General features: G+C 50.6%; 1 protein-coding gene across 1 annotated transcript in view; it reads left to right on the top strand.

The window, feature by feature from the left end:
* Window positions 1–7,447: 7,447 nt before the first annotated feature.
* MSL2 (MSL complex subunit 2) overlaps window positions 7,448–21,787 on the top strand; it is a 29,679-nt gene continuing 15,339 nt past the window's right edge. Inside the window, exon 1 of the mRNA XM_029071487.2 lies at window positions 7,448–7,906. Coding sequence (XP_028927320.1) covers window positions 7,765–7,906 — 142 coding nt within the window. The 5' untranslated portion in view covers window positions 7,448–7,764. The remainder of the gene's footprint in view (window positions 7,907–21,787) is intronic.

Here is a 21,787-nt window from a genome sequence, read left to right as displayed (position 1 = left end):
GTATTCAGTAGTAATTTATTGAGCGCTTACTATGTGCAGAGCACAGTACTGAGCGCTTGGAATGCTCAATTGGCAACAGATAGAGACGATCCCTGCCCCATTGACGGCTTATAGTCCTAATGGGGGGAGACAGCAGATAAAATCAATAGCAATGAATAGAAATCAAGGGGATGTACACCTCATTATAAAATAAATAAGGTAATAAAAATATAGATAAATGAAGCGGACGAGCAAAGGGCGGAGGGGAGGGGAAGGGAGAGGGGGAGGAGCAGAGGGAAGGGGGGGAAAAGGAGGCTTAGATGAGGGGAGGTGAAGGGGGGGCCAGAGAGGCAGCAGAGGGAGCAGAGGGAAAAGGGGAAGCTCCGTCTGGGATAATAATAATGATGGCATTTGTTAAGCACTTAGTATGTGCAAAGCACTGTTCTAAGAGGTGGGGAGGATACAAGGTCATCAAGTTGTCCCATGTGGTGCTCACAGTCTTCATCCCCATTTTACAGATGAGGGAACTGAGGCACAGAGAAGTCAAGTGACTCGCCCAAAGTCACACAGCTGGCAAGCGGCGGACCTGGGATTTGAACCCATGACCTCTGAGTAATCCCAGCTCCACCACATGTCTCCTGCGTGACCTCGGGCAAATCGCTTAACTGCTCTGTGCCTCAGTTTCCTCATCTGTAAAATGGAGATCAAATACCCGTTCTCCCATCTACTGAGCCCTATGTGGGACAGGGACTGCGTCTGACCTGATTACCTAGTATCTATCCCAGGGCTTAGTAAAGCTCTTGGCAGGGTGGCTCAGCGGAAAGAGCCCGGGCTTGGGAGTCAGAGGTCATGGGTTCGAATGCCAGCTCTGCCACTTGGCAGCTGTGTGACTGTGGGCAAGTCACTTCACTTCTCTGTGCCTCAGTGACCTCATCTGTAAAATGGGGATTAACTGTGAGCCTCACATGGGACACCTTGTATCTACCCCACCGCGATTAGACTGTAAACCCGTCAAACGGCAGGAACCGTCTCTATCTGTTGCCGACTTGTTCATTCCAAGCGCTTAGTACAGTGCTCTGCACATAGTAAGCGCTCAATAAATACTATTGAATGAACAGTGCTCTGCCACATAGTAAGCGCTTAACAAATACCCAACATTATTAATACAAGCCCAAATACCACGAGTTTTTAAAATCAATCTATTAAGGGCTTCCGGCGTGAGGGGCACCGTACTAAGCACTTGGGAAAGTACAATATAACAGATGCCGTCCCTTGCCCACAACGATCTAGAGGGGGAGACGGACGTTAGTATGAGTAAATAATTAAATTACGGATGTTCATTCATTCAATAGTATTTATTGAGTGCTTACTATGTGCAGAGCACTGTACTAAGCGCTTGGAACGTACAATTCGGCAACAGAGAGAGACAATCCCTGCCCATTGATGGGCTTACAGTCTATGTGCTGGGGGGCTGGGGGGGGATGAATAAGGGGAGAAAGTCAGGGGGATGTAGGATGCAGTGGAAGAAAAGGAAAAGAGGGCTTAGTCAGGGAAGGCCTCTGGGAGGAGATGGGCCTGCGACAAGGCTTGGCAAGCGGGGAGAGTCACCGGCGTCGGTCGGATATGAAGAAGGAGGGCGTTTCAGACCAGAGGCAGGATGTAGGCGAGAGGTCGGCGGCAAGAAAGGCGAAATCGAGACAGTAGGGTGGCATTAGAGGAGTGAAGCGTGCTGGTCGAGTCGCAGTGGAAGAGCAGGAAGCTGAGGTAGGAGGGGACAAGGCGATTAACTGCTTCAAAGCCGACGGTGAGGAGTTTCTGCTCGATGCAGAGGTGGATGGACAGCCCCCGGAGGTTCTTGAGGAGTGGGGACACGCCGACCGAATGTTTTCGTAGAAAAATGATCCAAGAAGCAGAGTGAAATAACCATTAGAGTGTGGAGAGGCAGGAGGCAGGGAGATCAGCAAGGAACTCTTCCGTAGTCAAGGTGGGACAGGACAGGTGTCTGGATCAACGAAGGTAGCCGTTTGGAGAGGAAGGAAAGGGAGGATTTTAGCCATGTTGTGAAGGTGAAATTGACAGGATCTAGTGATGGATTGGATTGACGGTTGAATGAGGAAGAGGAGTCAGGTATAACCTAAGGTTACAAGCTTGTGAGACAGGAAGCGCGATGGGTGCCATATACATATATATTTTTTATTTTGGATCTTTTTTTCCACCCGTAAAAACTGAAACCCGATGTTTAAGAAGCTGGTAGATAGTAATATTCTATTTGAGCAGATGCAACTTAGAGATGAACTGATGGAGAGTTTTGGATATTTCCTTCTCTGAAAGTCTCACTGCCTGGTGCTGGAGGCATCTCCCGTCTCGTCCATGTCAGTCTATACTTCATTCGGCTGCCCGGGTTATCTTTCTACAGAAATGCTTCTGGGCACGTTCACTCTCCTCCTCAAAAACCTCCAGATGGTCACCTATCGACCTTCGCACGACAACAAAAACTCCTCACTCTTGCTTCAAAGCCCTTCCATCACTTTGTCCCCTCTTACCTCTCCTCCCTTCTCTTTTTCTACCGCCCAGCCCGCACGCTCCGCTCCTCTGCCGCCCACCTCCTCGCCGTCTCCCGTTCTAGCCCATCCCGCCATCGACCCCCGGGTCACGTCCTCCCGCGGTCCCGGAACGCCCTCCCTCCTCACCTCCGCCAAACTGACTCTCTTCCCTCTTCAAAGCCCTACCGAGAGCTCACCTCCTCCGAGAGCCTTCCCACACTGAGCCCTCCCTTTCCCTCTGCTCCCCCTCCTCGTCCCCATCTCCCCAACTCCCTTCCTCTCCTCTACCCCCTTCCCTGCCCAAGCGCTTGTGTATATATGTACATATTTATTATTCTATTTATTTTATTAATGACGTGTATGTATATCTATAATTCTATCTATTTGTATTGATGCTATTGATGCCTGTCTACTTGTTTTGCTTTAATACTGTTGGTATTTGTTAAGCGCTTACTATGTGCAGAGCACTGTTCTAAGTGCTGAGGTAGATACAGGGTAATCAGGTTAATCCCCATTTTACAGATGAGGGAACTGAGGCACGGAGAACTGAAGTGACTTGCCCAAGGCCGCAGAGCAGACAAATGGTGGAGCCTGGAACAGAACTCTGCATGTAGTAAGCTCTCAGTAAATACCATTGACTGATTGATTCTACATTATATGATTGAAGCAGCAGGGTCTAGTGGCTAGAGCCCAGTCCTGGGACTCAGAAGGTCATGGGATCTAATTCCGCCTCTACCACTTGTCTGCCGTGTGACCTTGGGCAAGTCACTTTGTTTCTCTGGGCCTCAGTTTCCTCATCTGTCAAATGGGGATTGAGACTGTGAGCCCCACGTGGGACAGTCCCGTGTCCAACTCAATTTGCTTGTACCCACCCTGGCGCTGAGTACAGTGCCTGGCACATAGTAAGCGCTTAACAAATACCCTCATTATTATTATTAGAACGCCGTGCCGAGCGGCCCCTCGTCCGTCGAAGGAAATGTGGGTGGGATGTGGGCCTGGGATTCAGAGGACCGGACTTCTAATTTTGGCTCTGCCACTTGGCTGTGGGACCTTGGCTAAGTCACTTCACTTAGCCTCAGTTCCCTCATCTGTAAAATGGGGATGAAGACTGTGAGCCCCACGTGGGATGTGGACTGTGTCAAAGGGAAGGCTTCGTGCCGACAAGGCCGCGGGCCGGCGGGCTGGACAACGCGCGACTCGGCCCCTGGAAAAAGGCGCTAGGCCGCGAGGACCAGGACGACGACGACTTGGAGGGCAAAGAGGAGGAGGAGGAGGAAGACAGCCTGGGCTTGGGAGTCAGAGGTCATGGGTTCGACTCCCGGCTCTGCCACTTGCCAGCTGTGTGACTGTGGGCAAGTCACTTTACTTCTCTGGGCCTCAGTTCCCTCATCTGGAAAATGGGGATTAACTGTGAGCCTCACGTTGGACAACCTGATGACCCTGTATCTCCCCCAGTGCTTAGAACAGTGCTCTGCACATAGTAAGCGCTTAACAAATACCAACATTATTATTATTAAGACAAGGAGGATGAGGAGGAGGACGAGGAGGAGGGGGCGGGGACAAGCGAGCAGCCCCAGCTCTTGCCCCTTGCCTCTTGCCCGATCCAGCGCCGAGGTACAGCCAAGGCTCAGGGACTGACAAGAGGCCGCCGGGAAGCATCGTGCTTAAGTGGGTTTGGAGGTCACAGGTTCTAATCCTGCCTCAGCCACTTAATAATAACAATGTTAGTATTTGTTAAGTGCTTACTATGTGCAAAGCACTGTACTAAGTGCTGGGGGGATACAAGATGATCATGTGGGGCTCACAGTCTTCATCCCCATTTTCCAGATGAGGGAACTGAGGTCCAGAGAAGTGAAGTGACTTGCCCAAAGTCACACAGCTGACAAGTGGCGGAGCCGGGATTAGAACCCAGGACCTCAGACTCCCCAGCCCGTGTTCTTTCCACTGAACCACGCTGCCTCTCCACTTGCCGCTGGTGACCTTGGGCAAGTCACTTCCTTCTCTAAAGCCTTAGTTCCCCCATCTGTAAAATGGGGATTAAGACTGTGAGCCCCACGTGGGACAACCTGATTCCCCTGTGTCTACACCAGCGCTTAGAACAGTGCTCGGCACATAGTAAGCGCTTAACAAATACCAACATTACTATTATTATTATTATTAATTGTCCATTCCAAGTGCTTGGTACAGTCGATTAGACTGTAAGCTCGTCAAACGGCAGGGACTGTCTCTATCTGTTGCCGACTTGTTCATCCCAAGCGCTTAGTACAGTGCTCTGCACATAGTAACCACTCAATAAATACTATTGAATGAATGAATGAATAGTACAGTGCTCTGCACATAGTAAGTGCTCAATAAGCCCGGGCTTGGGAGTCAGAGGTCATGGGTCCGAATTCCAACTCTGCCACGTGTCAGCTGTGTGACTGTGGGCAAATCACTTCACTTCTCTGGGCCTCAGTTCCCTCATCTGTCAAATGGGGATGAAGACTGTGAGCCTCATGTGGGACAACCTGATTACTCTGTCTACCCCAGCGCTTAGAACAGTGCTCTGCACATAGTAAGCGCTTAACAAATCCCAACATTATTATAATTATTATTACAGGGACGGTGTCCAACCTAAAATGCTGTATCTACCCATTTGTATCTGTATCTATGTAGTAAGTGCTTAACAAATCCCAACATTATTATCATTAAACACTATTGTTCTTGTCTGTCTTCCCCATTAGACTGTAAGACCATCAAAGGGCAGGGACCGTCTCTATCTATTGCCTATTTGTCCATTCCAAGCGCTCAGTCCAGTGCTCTGCACATAGTAAGCGCTCAATCAATGCTATTGAATGAATGAATGAATGCTATTGAATGAATGATTAATGGCTGGACAGGGAGCACTTCCGGCGAGCTTACCCCTCCCCCACCCTGTGAGGCCACCCAGGCCGTTCAAAGCGCGCATGCGCGGCCCGGAAGGGCGGCGCGCGCATGCGTGCGCCCATGGGGGGGGTGATGGCGGGGGGTGGTCAGGGCGCTTGCGCGGTGCGCGCATGCGTGCGCACATGGGGGGGGGAATGGCTGGGGAGGGGTGGTCAGGGCGCTTGCGCGGCGCGCGCATGCGTGCGCACATGGAGGGGGGGATGGCTGGTCAGGGCGCTTGCGCGGCGCGCGCATGCGTGCGCACATCGGGGGAGGGGTGATGGCTGGGGAGGGGTGGTCAGGGGCCGCATGCGCGGCCGCGGACGGGGCGGGGGATGGCGCGCACATGCGTGCGCACATCGAGGGGGGGGAATGGCTGGGGGGCGGTCAGGGCGCCTGCGCGCCTGCGCGCCGGGGGAGCGAGGCGGAAGGCGCATGCGCCGCGTCGGGCGGAGGGAGAGGGAAGTGGCGGGGAGGGGCGGGCGGCGCATGCGCACGAGGCGTGGGGGGGGAGGTGTCGGGGCTGACCGGCGCTCTGCCCGTTGGGCTAACGGTCACCGGGGCCTGTGGAGGCCGAGGACCTGCCTCAGGGGAGCGGGAAGACGACGAGGAGGAGGAGGAGGAGGAAGAAGAAGAGGAGGAGGAGGAGGAGAAGAAGGAGGAGGAGCCGCGCCTGCGGGGAAGATGGCGGGCTAGTGAGGGGGCCGGCGGCGGCGCCTGGTGACCCCGCTGTGTGAGGGGTCAGGCCTCGGGCCTCCGCCCTGCCCGGCCCGGCCCGGCCCGCTCGGCTCTCCCCGCATCGCCGGGGCCCCACAACCCGGCGGGGCCTCGGGGCCCCAAGCCCCGACATGGGGGAAGCGGCCTCCTCCTCCTCCTCCTCCTTCTCCTTCTCTTCTTCTTCCTCCTCCTCCTTCTCCCCCCGGGCCGCCTCGGCCTCCGCCCCTACCGCCGCCGCCGCCCGCAGGAGAGCCGGGGAGGCCGGACCTCGCCCCGCCGCCATGGAGTGAGGGCCGCCCGCAGCGGCTGCAACGGGACCGGCGGCTGCAGGACCGGGCGGGACGGGACCTGCGGCAGCAGCAGCTGGGGCTTGGGACAGGACCTGCGGCTGCAGCAATCCCGGGAGGGGAGCAGCTACGGCACACGGGACCTGCATTTGCGGCAGCAACCCGGGAGTGGGAACAGCTACGGCACACGGGACCTGCCTTTGCGGCAGCAACCCGGGATTGGGAGGTGCAGGCGGGACAGGACCTGCAGCTGCTGCACCAGCTCGGGATTGGGAGCAGCTACGGCAGACAGGACCTGCCTTTGCAGCAGCAACCCGGGATTGGGAGGTGCAGGCGGGACAGGACCTGCAGCTGCTGCACCAGCTCGGGCTTGGGAGCAGCTACGGCAGACAGGACCTGCCTTTGCAGCAGCAACCCGGGATTGGGAGGTGCAGGCGGGACAGGACCTGCAGCTGCTGCACCAGCTCGGGATTGGGAGCAGCTACAGCAGACAGGACCTGCCTTCGCAGCAGCAACCGGGGATTGGGAGGTGCAGGGGGGACAGGCCCTGCAGCTGCTGCACCAGCTCGGGATTGGGAGCAGCTACAGCAAAGAGGACCTGCATTTGGAGCAGCCCGGGATCGGGAGCAGCAGCAACCCGGGATTTTGAGCAGTAGCAACAAACAGGCCCTGCAGCTGCAAAAGCCCGGGATTGAGAGCAGCAGCAGGGCCTGCAGCCTCAGCAGCCGGAACGGGCCCTGCAGCTCCAGCAGCAACCCGGGGTTGGGAGCAGCAACAAACAGGCCCTGCAGCTGCAGCAGCCCGGGAGTGTGAGCCACAGCAGCAGCGAACAGGCCCTGCAGCTCCAGCAACCCGGGATTGGGAGCAGCTACAGCAAACAGGACCTGCATTTGCAGCAGCCCGGGATTGGGAGCAGCTACAGCAAACAGGACCCGCATTTGCAGCAGCCCGGGATTGGCAGCAGCAGCAAGCAGGCCCTGCAGCTGCAGCAGCAACCCGGGATTGGGAGCAGCAGCAGCAGCAGGGCCTGCAGCTGCATCCACCTGGGATTGGGAGCAGCAGCAGCAGCAGGCAGGATCGTGGGGTGTGTGGATTTGATTTTTGCTGGAAACCTCGGGCTAAGAGGAGGAGGAGGAGGAGGAGGGGCGCCCGTCCGGGCCCCATGTGTGGGAGGATTTCTTCATCTCCGGGAACTCTGACGGATTTAAGTCAGCGGTCCGGGCCGAGGGTCGGGCCGCGGATTGGCGCCCCTCCGTCGTCGCCCCTCGACCGGTGGGCGAGTTGGACCCGACCTTTTTTTGTACCCTGGAACCCCCGGAGCCGAAGCGTCTGCAATGAACCCGGTGAATGCCACTGCTCTCTACATTTCAGCGAGCCGCCTGGTGCTCAACTACGACCCCGGAGATCCCAAGTCGTTCACGGAGATCAACAGGCTGCTGCCCTACTTCAGACAATCGCTGTCGTGCTGCGTTTGCGGTAAGGCCCTTGGACCGAAGGGGTGCCGAGCCCTGTGCTGAGCGCTGGGAGGCAACCCCCCCCCTCCCCCCCACCCCCAGGCCCACAGAGAGAGAAGGGGCTTTCGTTGCTTCCACTCCCGGCGCTGCCACTTGGCAGCTGGGGGACTGGGGGCAATAATAAGAACAATGTTGGTATTGGTTCAGCGCTTACTAGGTGTCGAGCACCTTTCGAAGCGCTGGGGGAGACACGTGGGGCTCACAGGCTCAAGCCCCATTTGACAGGTGAGGTCACTGAGGCCCAGAGAAGGGAAGTGACTTTGCCCCCGGTCACCCAGCTGAGTGGCAGAGGCAAGTCCCTTAATGTTGGTGTTTTTAATCTCGGTGTTTTGGTAAGCGCTCACTAGGGGCCGAGCACCGTTCGGAGCGCTGGGGGAGATCCAGGTCGGGAGGCTCACAGTTAATCCCCATTTGACAGATGGGACCCCTGAGGCCCAGAGAAGTGACTCGCCCACAGGCACCCAGGCTGACAAGTGGCAGAGCCGGGATTCGAACTGGTGACCTCCGACTCCCAAGCCCGGGCTCTTTCCACGGAGCCTCGCTGGGCCTCCTCTGTCAAATGGGGATTGACCGGGAGCCTGCCGTGGGACACCCTGATGACCCTGGATCTCCCCCAGCGCTTAGAGCAGTGCTCTGCACAGAGTAAGCGCTTCACAAATATCAACATTATTATTATTACTGCTTGCCACACAGTGTCTCTCCCTTGGCAAGCGCTTAACAAATACCAACATCCTCATCATTATTTTTGCTTGCCACCGTGTCTCTCCCTTGGCAAGCCTCTTAACAAATGCCAACATTATTATTATTGCTCGCCACACAGGGTCTCTGCCTTGTCAAGTGCTCAGAGAGGGGGTTGGGCGGGGGGGTCTTCCAAGGAAACCCCAAAGGGAGCCCCCCACTCCCCTCCGGCCAGGTTTGGGGGTGTAACCCGAGCAGCTTTTAAAGCAGTGTCGTGGCAGGTTGGAAATGGGGCGTGGGGCGTGATTTTTTTCAACTCCGTTACAGGGTCCTGCTCCTGTTCCCGCCCCTTCGGGTGGAAAATTCCTTTCTAATAATAGTAATAATGAGGATGGCCTTTGGTAAGCGCTTACTATGTGCAAGGCCCTGTTCTAAGCGCCGGGGGATGCAAGGTGATCAGGTTGTCGCACGTGGGGCGCACAGTCCTGATCCCTGTCCTGCTCCTGTTCCCGGCCGTTCAGTTGGAAAACTCCTTTCCAATAATAATAATAAGGATGGTATTTGTTAAGCGCTTACTATGTGCAAGGCACTGTTCTAAGCGCTGGGGCTTAGAAGGTGATCAAGTTGTCCCACGTGGGGCTCACAGTCTTGATCCCCATCCTGCTCCTGTTCCCGATTGTTCAGTTGGAAAACTCCTTTCTAATAATAATAATAAGGATGGTATTTGTTAAGCACTTACTATGTGCAGAGCACTGTACTAAGCGCGGGGGGAGACACGGGGGAATCAGGTTGTCCCACGTGGGGCTCACAGTTTTGATCCCCATCCTGCTCCTGTTCCCGATGGTTCAGTTGGAAAACTCCTTTCTAATAATAATAATGATGGCATTTAAGCGCTTACTATGTGCAAGGCACTTTTCTAAGCGCGGGGGGAGACACGGGGGAATCAGGTTGTCCCACGTGGGGCTCACAGTCTTGATCCCCATCCTGCTCCTGTTCCCGGCCGTTCAGTTGGAAAACTCCTTTCCAATAATAATAATAATAATAAGGATGGTATTTGTTAAGCGCTTACTATGTGCAAGGCACTGTTCTAAGCGCTGGGGCTTAGAAGGTGATCAAGTTGTCCCACGTGGGGCTCACAGTCTTGATCCCCATCCTGCTCCTGTTCCCGATCGTTCAGTTGGAAAACTCCTTTCTAATAATAATAATAAGGATGGTATTTGTTAAGCACTTACTATGTGCAGAGCACTGTACTAAGCGCGGGGGGAGACACGGGGGAATCAGGTTGTCCCACGTGGGGCTCACAGTCTTGATCCCCATCCTGCTCCTGTTCCCGATGGTTCAGTTGGAAAACTCCTTTCTAATAATAATAATGATGGCATTTAAGCGCTTACTATGTGCAAGGCACTTTTCTAAGCGCCGGGGGGATACAAGGTGATCAGGTTGTCCCACGTGGGGCTCACACTCTTCATCCCCCGTCCTGCTCCTGTGCCCGATAGTTCAGTTGGAAAACTCCTTTCTAATAATAATAATAAGGATGGTATTTGTTAAGCACTTACTACGTGCAGAGCACTGTACTAAGCGCGGGGGGAGACACGGGGGAATCAGGTTGTCCCACGTGGGGCTCACAGTCTTGATCCCCATCCTGCTCCTGTTCCCGATGGTTCAGTTGGAAAACTCCTTTCTAATAATAATAATGATGGCATTTAAGTACTTACTATGTGCAAGGCACTTTTCTAAGCGCCGGGGGGATACAAGGTGATCAGGTTGTCCCACGTGGAGCTCACACTCTTCATCCCCATCCTGCTCCTGTGCCCGATCGTTCAGTTGGAAAACTCCTTTCTAATATAATAATAATAATAATGATGGCATGCGTTAAGCGCTATGTGCCAAGGATTGTTCTAAGCGCTGGTGGATACAAGTTGATCAGGTTGTCCCACGTGGGGCTCACAGTCTCGATCCCCATTTTACAGATGAGGGAACTGAGGCCCAGAGAAATTAAGTGATTGCCCAAAGTCACACACAACTGACAAGTGGTGGAGCCGGGATGCGAACCCATGACCTCTGACTCCCAAGCCCGGACTCTTGCCCCTGAGCCACGCTGCTCCTCCACCCGCTTTGCAATTATATTGTTAGAGAAGGAGCGTGGCTTAGGGGCAAGAGCCCGGGCTTGGGAGTCAGAGGACGTGGGTGCTAATCCCGGCCCTGCCACGTGTCTGCTGTGTGACCTCAGGCTAGTCACTTCGCTTCTCTGGGCCTCAGTTCCCTCGTCTGGAAAATGGGGATGAAGTCTGTGAGCCCCACATGGGACAACCTGATTACCTGGGTTCTACCCCAGCGCTGAGAACAGTGCTTGGCACATAGTAAGCGCTTTACGGACACCATCATCATCAACAGTGACTGTGGGCAAGTCACTTCACTTCTCTGTGCCTCAGTTCCCTCATCTGTAAAATGGGGATTAAGACTGTGAGCCCCACGTGGGACAACCTGATTCCCCTGTGTTTACCCCAGCGCTTAGAACAGTGCTCTGCACATAGTAAGCGCTTAACAAATACCAACATTATTATTAACATCAGGTGACGTGTAGATTGCAAACCAAGTTAATAATAATAATTATAGTGGTATTTAAGTGCTTAACGATGCACTGTTCCAAGCGCTGGGGTAGATAGAAGGTCATCAGGTTGACCCACGCGGGGCTCACAGGCTTCATCCCCATTTTCCAGATGAGGGAACTGAGGCCCAGAGAAGCGAAGTGACTCGCCCAAGGTCACAGAGCAGACAAGTGGCAGAGCTGGGATTAGAACCCACGACCCCTGACTCCCAGTTGGAAGATCCGGCCTCTCTCACTGCCAGTTGGGGAACCGAGAGCAACCCTTGGGCTCCCTTAAACTTCTCTGCAGATGTTGGAGGCTGGCGGGGTTTGGAAAACAAGTCAGGGAAAGAGAGATCTCTTTTAAAAAAAATAAAATGTCGGTATTTGTTAAGCGCTTACTATGTGCAGAGCACTGTTCTAAGCGCTGGGGTAGATGGTAATCAGGTTGTCCCACGTGAGGGTCACAGTTAATCCCCATTTTACAGATGAGGTCACTGAGGCCCAGAGAAGTGAAGTGACTTGCCCACAGTCACACAGCTGACAAATGGCAGAGTTTGGGATTCGAACCCAAGACCTCTGACCCCCAAGACCGGGCCGTTTCCACTGAGCCACACTGCTTTCCCTATCCTTCTTAAAACGATGTCCCTCGGCCTTTTAAGTTTGCGTGGGATTCCACCTTCTGGCAGACGGACTCCATTACTTTTTGGGGGCTGGGGGAATTTTTGTTGACGTCTAGTCTTACTATTACCTTTTTCATTTGTAGGCACTGGGGGTTGGGGAAAAATGGGCCAGTTTCGGATGAAGCAGCTTGGCTCGGTGGAAAGAGGCTGGGCTCGGGAGTCAGAGGTCATGGGTTCGAATCCTGACTCTGCCACTCAGCTGGGTGGCTGTGGGCAAGTCACTTCACTTCTCTGGGCCTCAGTTCCCGCATCTGGAAAATGGGGAATAACTGTGAGCCTCACGTGGGACAACCCTGGATCTCCCCCAGCGCTTAGAACAGTGCTCTGCACATAGTAAGCGCTTAACAAATACCAACATTATTATTATTTTATTGCAGGCGAGCTCCAACATGCATTTAAATGGCAAAGGGCTCCGATTCAGTGTCTACATATCAGACGTGCACGTTTGACTGTGAGTTTTCAGAAGGCTAGCCGTGGAAGGCATCAGGAAAGTTAGGGACAGTTTTCATTTTTTTAGCCCCCTTCCTAAAACCGGCCCACTGGGGTGGGGATCAGCCCTCCAAGGCCAGTAACTTTGAGTTTCTGATAAGACTCTCGAGCCTGACAAGGGGATGTTTGGAATCGACAGCTCGCTCGGATGTCCTTTACCTCTGCAAAAGCTGAATTGTGCCCCAACTTTAATAATAATGTTGCTATTTAAGCGCTTACTATGTGCAGGGCACTGTTCCAAGCGCTGGGGGAGATACAGGGTCATCAGGTTGTCCCACGTAAGGCTCACAGTTAATCCCCATTTTCTGGTGAGGTCACCGAGGGCCAGAGAAGTGAAGTGACTTGCCCACAGACACACAGCTGCCAAGTGGCAGAGCCGGGATTCGAACCCATGACCTCTGACTCCCAAGCCCGGGCTCTTTCCACTGAGAGCCACTCATTGGTTCCTCGCAGTTGTCAGAGCGTATAGGAAGTGCATTTCTTATCAGTGGCTAGTTATAAAACGATGGCTTTAGAAAGATTTCTCAATAAGGTGTTAATGAAGCATTTTCCCACCTTCAGATTGGACCCTCTCTGGGGGGAAAAAAAGGCATAAAAGGTAAATTTCTGTGGTGGCAGGGCCCTTTGCAACCTAGTAACCTTAGCAGTGTAGGGGAATTTTGTGTGACAATGGGACTTTGTAGTTCTTCCCATTTCTACAACACTTTTTTCTTCCTTTTTTTTTTTTTTGCTTGACTTCCTTTGGAAAAAAGGCTTGCCTGTTCGGCCCCTCCTCCCTCGTGATAAATAGGTGGCATTTCCATGTCAATTTTTGAAATACATTTTTAACTTTTTCTGGCGGTTATGTACCAAGCTCGCTTTATCTGCCATCAATTATTTTAAGAGTAATACGTTATGGCATCTCTCATAACTTCCTTCTCCTTTACCAGTTTTTCTGTCGGAAAAGTTCTTGTTCCCCCCGCCCCCGCCCCCCGTTTTTTTTTTAGCCAGCTGAAACCTTAAAATAAGATGTGTAATTTACAGAAATCCTATAATTTCTGGTAAATTAGGAAACCTATATTAATACTGCTATTATATCAATAATGTTATTTTAGAAAAAATTACCTCTGGGATCAGAGCCTCGTGAAATAGCTGACTACAGTCTACATTGAACAAAGGAACTCTCCTTCATCTACCCTAAAATATATATACCGTTGACTATTCTGTTGTATAATGTAACAGAAAGCCTTTCATAAAAGAGTTCCCCCGAAAGTCCTAGTGAGATGGTTTAAAATGGTAACTAAAATAGTTCAACTTAATTTAACCTAATGGAAACAATTTAGTGGAGAGGGCTTGGAACAATTCCCAATTTGAATGCTCCACCGTACTAAGGAGTGGCTCCATGTAAGTCAGAATGCCTCAATGAAACTGAATTTTGTAAGGTCACTTTACATGTACGTGCAAAAAGTAATTTAAAGCTCACTGTAGTGCAATTCTGTAGCACTTCCTTCTGAGAAGTTTAAAGCTTCTTGCTCCTTCTCCGTCCCCAAAAAAGGTGGAGGGGGCAACCATCATCCCAAATTTCAATTGCAGTATTAATATGGTCTTTTGACAGCAAATAGACTGAATTCACTCTGCCAGATTTTTCAAATTCAAATTTGAGAATGAGCAGGTATTCGTGATCATAGGGTTGTAAGAACTAGTTTGCTCCAACCAGGCGATGGTTTATCTGGGTGGGGGAAAACCTGGGCTGAAATGCGATTCGCTCGGAAGACTTTTGACTCTTGCAAGAGGATTTGAGAAAGTGTGGGGCGATTGGAGGTCCCCCGGGGGAAAAGTCTGGGTGTTCCCCTTGGGGCTTTCAGTGAATGCCCCGTCACAGGGCACCGGTTGCAGGTCCCTGGAGAATTCTCTGCTGGAACCCATTTCAGTGTAAGGAAAACTCTGCCTACAACTTTATTGCTTAAAGACTTTCAATTTTGCAGAGACCAATGTCTGGAAAAAAAGATTTCTAAAATACCTCTTTATTTTGCTTTTGCCTTCCATTTCCCTCTCCTCTAATCTAACGTATCAATCAGTGATATTTATTGAGTGCTTTTCATGTGCAGAGCACTATATTAAGCGCTTGGGAGAGTACAGTACAACAGACTTAGCGGACCCCTTCTCCTCCAACAAGGAGTTTACAGTCTAGAGGGAGAGACAGACGTTAATGTAATTAAGTCATTTATAATATATAATTTACAGATACGTATGTAAGTGCTATGGGGTTGATGGTGGGGTGGATATCAGATGCCCAGAGGTCAGAGCCGAGTGCATAGGGGGACTATGCACTATTTTAGGGGACTTGGCTTTCTCTTCTCCCTCACTTTGCCCCTTGTTGGTGGGTTTTTTGTTTTTTTTCTTCCCCCACCCCCATCTGAGCCAGTTGTCAGCTTGTGGGAGGTGAGAAGATGTTAACAAGAGACCTGCTAAGTTTGAGGGCTTTAATGGGGTCGGTTTGGAGCAGGATAAGGGCTGGAATCTTGAACTAAAGCGGCTCGATTTCTGGAATTAACCGGGTCTTCTGGATTGGCTCTGGGCTGGAATGACCAACTCACCGTACCTCGATCTCACCGCCTGCGTCCTGCATCTGGCCTGGAACTCCCTCCCCGTTCCTATCCGACAGACCATCATTCTTCTCCACCTTCAAAGCTTTTTTAAAATCACATCTCCTCCAGAAGGCCTTCCCCCACTAAGCTGTTCTTTCCTCTGCTGCCTCTCCCACCCGCATCCCCCCTGCACTTGGATGCACACAACCCCTCCACCCTCTCAGCTCCTCAGCACTTAATGTGCTGGGTGACCTTGGGCAAGTCACTTCACTTCTCTGCGCCTCAGTTCCCTCATCTGCAAAAAGGGGATTTCAGGGTGTGAGACAGGGACTGTGCCCAACCTGATTAAATCCGATCCACCCATGTGCTTAGTATAGTGCCTGGCACATAGTAAGCGCTTCATAGATACCATAAAAATAAAAGACGTACACATCCGTAATTTATTTAAATGTCTGTCTCGCCTTCTAGCCTGTAAGCAAGCTGCTTGTGGGCAGGGAACATGTCTGCCCACTCTGTTGTATTCTCCCAAGAGCTTAGGACAGTGCTGGGCACACAATAAATATGATTGGTTGAATGAACCAAGCGTAGCTGGGAGTTGCTAGATTGCTGGTTCTCCTCTATCCTGTGCTTAATACAGTGCTTGGCACACAGTAAACGCTTAGTAAATGCCACAGTTAATATTAATTACTACAGAGAGACTGGAGCCACTGAGGAAGTCTTCAGCTAGGCAAGAAGCAGAAGCTATTTTCTTTCCTCTGGTTTTGACCTGCCAAAAGGTGACTTCATTCTGGTTTCATCTCTGTGTATGCTCAGCTAGCCAATCCAGGCTTGAAGCTGTGTGGCTCAGTGGAAAGAGCCCGGGCTTGGGAGTCAGAGGTCATGGGTTCAAATCCCGACTCTGCCACTCGTCAGTTGTGTGACTGTGGGCAAGTCACTTCATTTCTCTGGGCCTCAGCTCCCTCATCTGTAAAATGGGGATGAAGACTGTGAGCCCCACGTGGGAAACCTTGATGACCCCATATCTCCCCCACGTTGAGATCAGTGCTCTTGCCATAGTAAGCGCTTCGCAAATACCAGCATTATTATTATTATTATTGTTATCATTGTTGTTATTTACTCTTCTCTTTTATATATACGTCCCTGCCTAATTTCTCTCAATGCTTTTCTGACCTTGCCTTCATGCCTTTTGGGGGACTCCACGTAGAAGTATTAGTATTAGAATTATTAGAATTAGTATTAGACGTATTAGTACTGACAAAACTTCATTCCTTACCCGTCTATCTCTTGGCATCTTTCCCTTTGCCTGCAGTCCATCCAAAAATGCCGTGACGATTTAATTTTCTGACATCGATGCTCCAGTCCTGGAGATCTCTGCCGTGTGAACTTCAAACTCCGGGACTGACTTTGAAAAACAGTGGGTGATGCCTGTTGACATTCTCCTACTTACTTTTTCCTCTTTATTAGGTTAAAAGACTTTAAAGCCCCTAGGCTAATAATTCTGTTTTGACATAATTTTATTTTAAAGCACTTTCCATAGCCTTCATTAAAATATATGGCCTTAGTAAGTGGATGAAATACCTTTGTTTTTCCAGACCATCATACATTATGGGGAAACTAATTTCATCAGCTACAGCATTCTGGTCAATTTAGAGCCACAGGATAGAATTCCGCAAAGGCAAGGTAGTTTCTGATTTCCATGATTGCCTCAGAGCAGTGTTCAGGTGCACAACTGAAGGATTTTCCCGTGAGATGGGGTGGTATTCTTTCACTTTTCCTGGACCACGGAAACCTAGCACTCAAACATCCTGATTAATGTGTTGGGGTTTTTTTGTTGTTGTTGCTGCTGCTCAGCATTTCCCATAAGAACCAAACAAATCGCTATCACGTGTGTCAGAAATGTTCTTCTAGCTCCTTCGTGGCAAATTATCCTCCCCTTTGCTTTAAGGAATGAGAGAGGCTGAAGGGCAGGGGAAAGGTGTTTCCTTTCTCTGGCAGGAGCTGAAAAAGACTTCAGGGCTTCCCTGTACTGTCCTTCCTATAGTCAATCAGTGGTATTGGTTTACTAGAAGCCAATGACCTTGAAACCGATGGTCTGAATTGACTTCCCTTCCCCCCTCACACCCCTAGATTGTCAACTCGTGCCTACTAAGGGCTTAAGCGCTTAACATACCACAGTTATTATTACTAAGCGCGGGGGGCGGGGCCCAATTCTTCAGGGGCTCACAGTCTAAAACTAAGGTGAGGAAGAGTTTGGCCACAGAAATGGTGAAGAGGAAATAGTAGAAATACCAAAATAGTACTCTCCAAAGTGCTTGATACAGTCTTCTGCAATCAGGTTTTCAAGGAGTACTCTGTTACTTATTGAGCCCCTACTGAGTGTGAAGCACTGCGTTAAGCATGCCGTGTGACTGCCCCACAAGGAGTAATAGGCCTGGGTGAGGGAGGCAAAAGTTATTTATAATAGTAATTATGGTTCTTTCTCATTAAGCGCTATGTGCCAAGCACTTCTAAGCATCAGGGGAGAGACAAGCGAATCGGATTAGACATAGCCCCGTCCCTTATGGGGCTCACATTCTTAATCCCCATTTTTCAGATGAGGTAACTGAGGCCCAGAGAAGTTAATTGACTGGCCCGAGGTCACATAGGAGAGACATCGCCGAGCCGGGATTATAAACCAGGTCCTTCTGACTCCAGGCCCCGTGCCAAAGGAAGGTAAAACAGGAACAAATAGAAATATGTGTGTGAATGTGTAAATGCTAAGGAGAGGAATAAAATGCATCAATTGCAAGGGTGACAATAATAATGTAATGTTGGTATTTGTTAAGCGCTTACTATGTGCCGAGCACTGTTCTGAGCACTGGGGTAGACACAGGGGAATCAGGTTGTCCCACGTGGGGCTCACAGTCTTAATCCCCATTTTACAGATGAGGGAACTGAGGCACTGAGAAGTTAAGTGACTTGCCCAAAGTCACACAGCTGGCAAGTGGCAGAGCCGGGGTTCGAACCCATGACCTCTGACTCCAAAGCCCAGGCTCTTTCCACTGAGCCACGCTGCTTCTATGACTTCTGAGTTATTTAGAATGTTGTGCATTGGAGAAGCTGCCAGAAGGAGGGAGGATTTCAGGAGAACTTTGAAAGGAGTTTGGGGTTTGGGAGACTTAGGGTGTATGGAGTTCCAGGCCAGGCACGGCGTGTGCGAGATGGAGAGCTGGAGAGCCCATCATTTAATAGAGAGAAAACTGGTAGGGAGCCTCGAAGCCAGTCGCGAGGTGTTTTTTCCTGGGTGTGGCCGAAGACGGATAGCGATTGGAGGGTTTGGAGGAGAGATGAGTGCCAAGGTGATGCTTCAAAAAGAGGCTTTTTGCAACAGCACAGAGTATGGATTTAAAGGAAACCTGAGGCTGGGGGATTCCCCTAGCCCAGCCATGCTGTGATCAGCGCTGCGGTGAGTTGAGACAGCTTGGTAGCCATTTAGGTGGAGGAGAAGGGGTGGATTTGGGAAGTTACAGAAAAGGACGTAGAAGAAGAATCGCATCTAACACACTTTCTGAGAGCTTATAAATTCAAAGTAGTTTTTTTTTTTTTAATGGCATTTGTTAAGCACTTACTGTTCTAAGCGCTGGGTATGAGGTAGGTATGAGGTAATCCGTTTGGACACAATCCGTATCCCATAGGGGGCTCACAGTCGTCATCCCTGTTTTACACATAAGGGAACTGAAGCCCAGAGAAGTGAGGAGCTTAATAATAATAATAATAATGTTGGTATTTGTTAAGCGCTTACTTTGTGCCGAGCACTGTTCTAAGCGCTGGGGTAGAGACACAGGGGAATCAGGTTGTCCCACGTGGAGCTCACAGTCTTAATCCCCATTTTACAGATGAGGTAACTGAGGCACAGAGAAGTTAAGTGACTTGCCCAAAGTCACACAGCTGACAATTGGGCGAGCCGGGATTCGAACCCATGACCTCTGACTCCAAAGCCCGTGCTCTTTCCATTGAGCCATGCTGCTTCTCTGCTTCTCTGCTTCTCTGCACGCTGCTTGATGTGACGTGCCCAAGGTCGCACAACAGACAAGTGGTGGAGCTGGGACTAGAACTCAGTTCCATCTGACTCCCAGCCTGTGCTCTATCCGGGAGGCCACGTTGCTTCTATGTAGTTTCAGGGAAGCAGCGTGGCTCAGTGGAAAGAGCCTGGGCTTCAGAGTCAGAGGTCATGGGTTTGACTCCCGGCTCTGCCACTTGTCAGCTGTGTGACTATGGGCAAGTCACTTCACTTCTCTGGGCCTCAGTTACCTCATCTGGAAAATGGGGATTAACTGTGAGCTTCACGTGGGAGAAGTTGATTACCCTGTATCTACCCCAGTGCTTAGAACAGTGCTCTGCACATAGTAAGTGCTTAACAAATACCAACATTATTATTATTATTATTAGTTTGCTCTACATAAGTTGTCTTACATTAGTAACTATTACCTTTGAGCAAACTGCAGTGTAAACTTTAGTAGCCCCTCCCTATGGGGAAGTGATTTGAAAGTTTCAAAGTTTTCAACTGTTTCGATTTTACAACTCTCAGAAATCAACGGTTACATGTAACCCGGCAAAACTCAACACGAATTGCAGTTACTTCTCTGCTTCTATACTGTCATTTTTCTCCCTCTCTGCAAACTCCTATTTTTAAATGCTATTTAAGTGCTTACTAGGTGCCAAGCAGTGTTCTAAGCACAGGGGTTGATACAGGTTTATCAGGTTGGACACAGTCCCTGTCCCACAGGGGGTTCAGGAGGGAGAACAGGTATTGAATCCCCATTTTACAAACAAGGAAACTGAGGCACAGAGCAGTTAAGTGACTTGCCCAAGTTGGCAGAGCCAGGATTCAAACTCAGGTCCACCGACTGCCTTGCCACTTCTCATGCCCGCAGTCCTCTAGACCGGAAGCCCTTTGTTGGTGGGGGTTGTGTTTACCACCTCTCTTGTATTGTAGTCTCCCAAGTGCTTCCTTCAGTGCTCTGCACACAGTAAGTGCTCATTAAACATGATTGATTGTTTAGACATAATTGCTCCACCACTTAAATTGAAAGCACCGTTTGGGTATTTAAAGTTGGGATACCAACTGGCCTATATTTAGGTCCTTACCTAGTATTTTCTTTATCGTTTTGAAGGCCCTTTTGGGTAATGCTGTAGGTAAGAGGTAAAAGTTGTCAGCCCTTAGTGCATCATCCTCATCATAATGATAATTATGGTACTTGTTAATTGCTTACTATGTGCCAAGTACTGTTCTAACCACTGGGGTAGATATAAATTAATCCACAGTCCCTGTCCCATATGGGGTTCACACTCTTTACCCCCGATGCTTACAGATGAGGGAACTGAGGCCGAGAGAAGTGAGGTGACTTACCCAAGGTTACACAGCACACAAGTCGGGGACCGGGGATTAGAACCCATGACCCTCTGATTCCCAGGCCCTTGCTCGATCCACTACACCACGCTCCTCCTTCTGTGTACATATCTTTATAGTCCGTATGCTCCTCCTGTCTCCTCCCTTCCTCCTAGATGGTAAACTTGAGGACAGGGATCAGGCCCAGGAATTGAGTTGTACTCTCCCAAGCCCCTAGTACAGTATACTGCACATGGTAGACCCTCAGAAAATACAATTTGAATTGATTTAGGATGAAGAGATTAGGGATCGGATATATAGTAATAACCCCCGTTGGCCAGGCAGTGTTTGTGGGTGTGACTTTTTTTTCCCTTAAATAAACTCGAAGCGTGTGCATACAAAGCCGTAGTAATTTCTTCATGTCGGCGTGTTGTCTGGACCTGCCGGAAAACCTTATAAATGTGTATTTTGAGTTGACTCTCCAAATACAAGCCACTGCTGTTTTTTATATTTCCCAAGCACTTAGTACAATACACTGCTTCTACTGGACAGCTGTATAAGCTAGTGGTGCAGGAATTAATCAACCCCTAAAAGCCGGGAGAAATTGAAGCCAGTATTAAATCAGTCAGACAACGGAGTGATATTTATTGAGCCGTTACTGTGTACGGAGCACTGAACCAAGTGCTTGGGAGAGGTCATGCTTTTTTACTCCTATTCTTCTCCGGCCAACAGCAAGTGGAAACAGATTGTCTCACCCCACCCCCTACCTCCTCTCCTCAGCTTCCGTGCTGGCCGGCTTCAGTTTAAACCTGCCTGCCAGGTAGCACCCACAACACGAGAAGCAGCGTGGCGAAGCGGGTGGAGAGCAAGGGGCTGAATCAGGAGGTTGTGGGTTCTATCCCCAGCTCCGCCACTTGCCTGTTGCACGACCCCGGGCCGGTCACTTCACTTCTCTGGGCCTCAGTTGCCCCAAAATGGGGATCGAGACCGTGATCCTCCTGTGGGACAGGGACTGCGTCCTACCTGATTGGCTGGTGTACTCCCCAGCACTTAGTAGAGTGCCTGGCACATAGTAAGCGCCTAAGAAAAACCACAATTATCATTATCTTCACTCTGCTCTGCTGATTGAGTGGAGTAGAGGGGCAGATAATTTGCTTCAAAGCCAACTTTCCCCGCTCAAAACTACGCTCCATGGCCATGGCAGCACAGGGTTACTGTAAAGGTGTCGTGTACCTTGGGCCTCGGATGCTTTGCAGATTTAGAATTTATGGTATACACCCCAGCACTTAGTAGAGTGCCTGGCACGTAGTAAGCGACTAAAGAAAACAACCACAGTTATCTTCACTCTGCTCTGCTGATTGAGTGGAGTAGAGGGGCAGAGAATTTGCTTCAAAGCCAACTTTCCCCACTCAAAGCTACGCTCCATGGCCATGGCAGCATAGGGTTACTGTAAAGGTATCGCGTACCTTGG

Source organism: Ornithorhynchus anatinus, chromosome 1, assembly GCF_004115215.2.
Source record: "Ornithorhynchus anatinus isolate Pmale09 chromosome 1, mOrnAna1.pri.v4, whole genome shotgun sequence".
Classification (NCBI taxonomy): domain Eukaryota; kingdom Metazoa; phylum Chordata; class Mammalia; order Monotremata; family Ornithorhynchidae; genus Ornithorhynchus; species Ornithorhynchus anatinus.
Note: the sequence above shows the minus strand (reverse complement) of the source record. Positions and strands in the feature narration are given on the sequence as shown.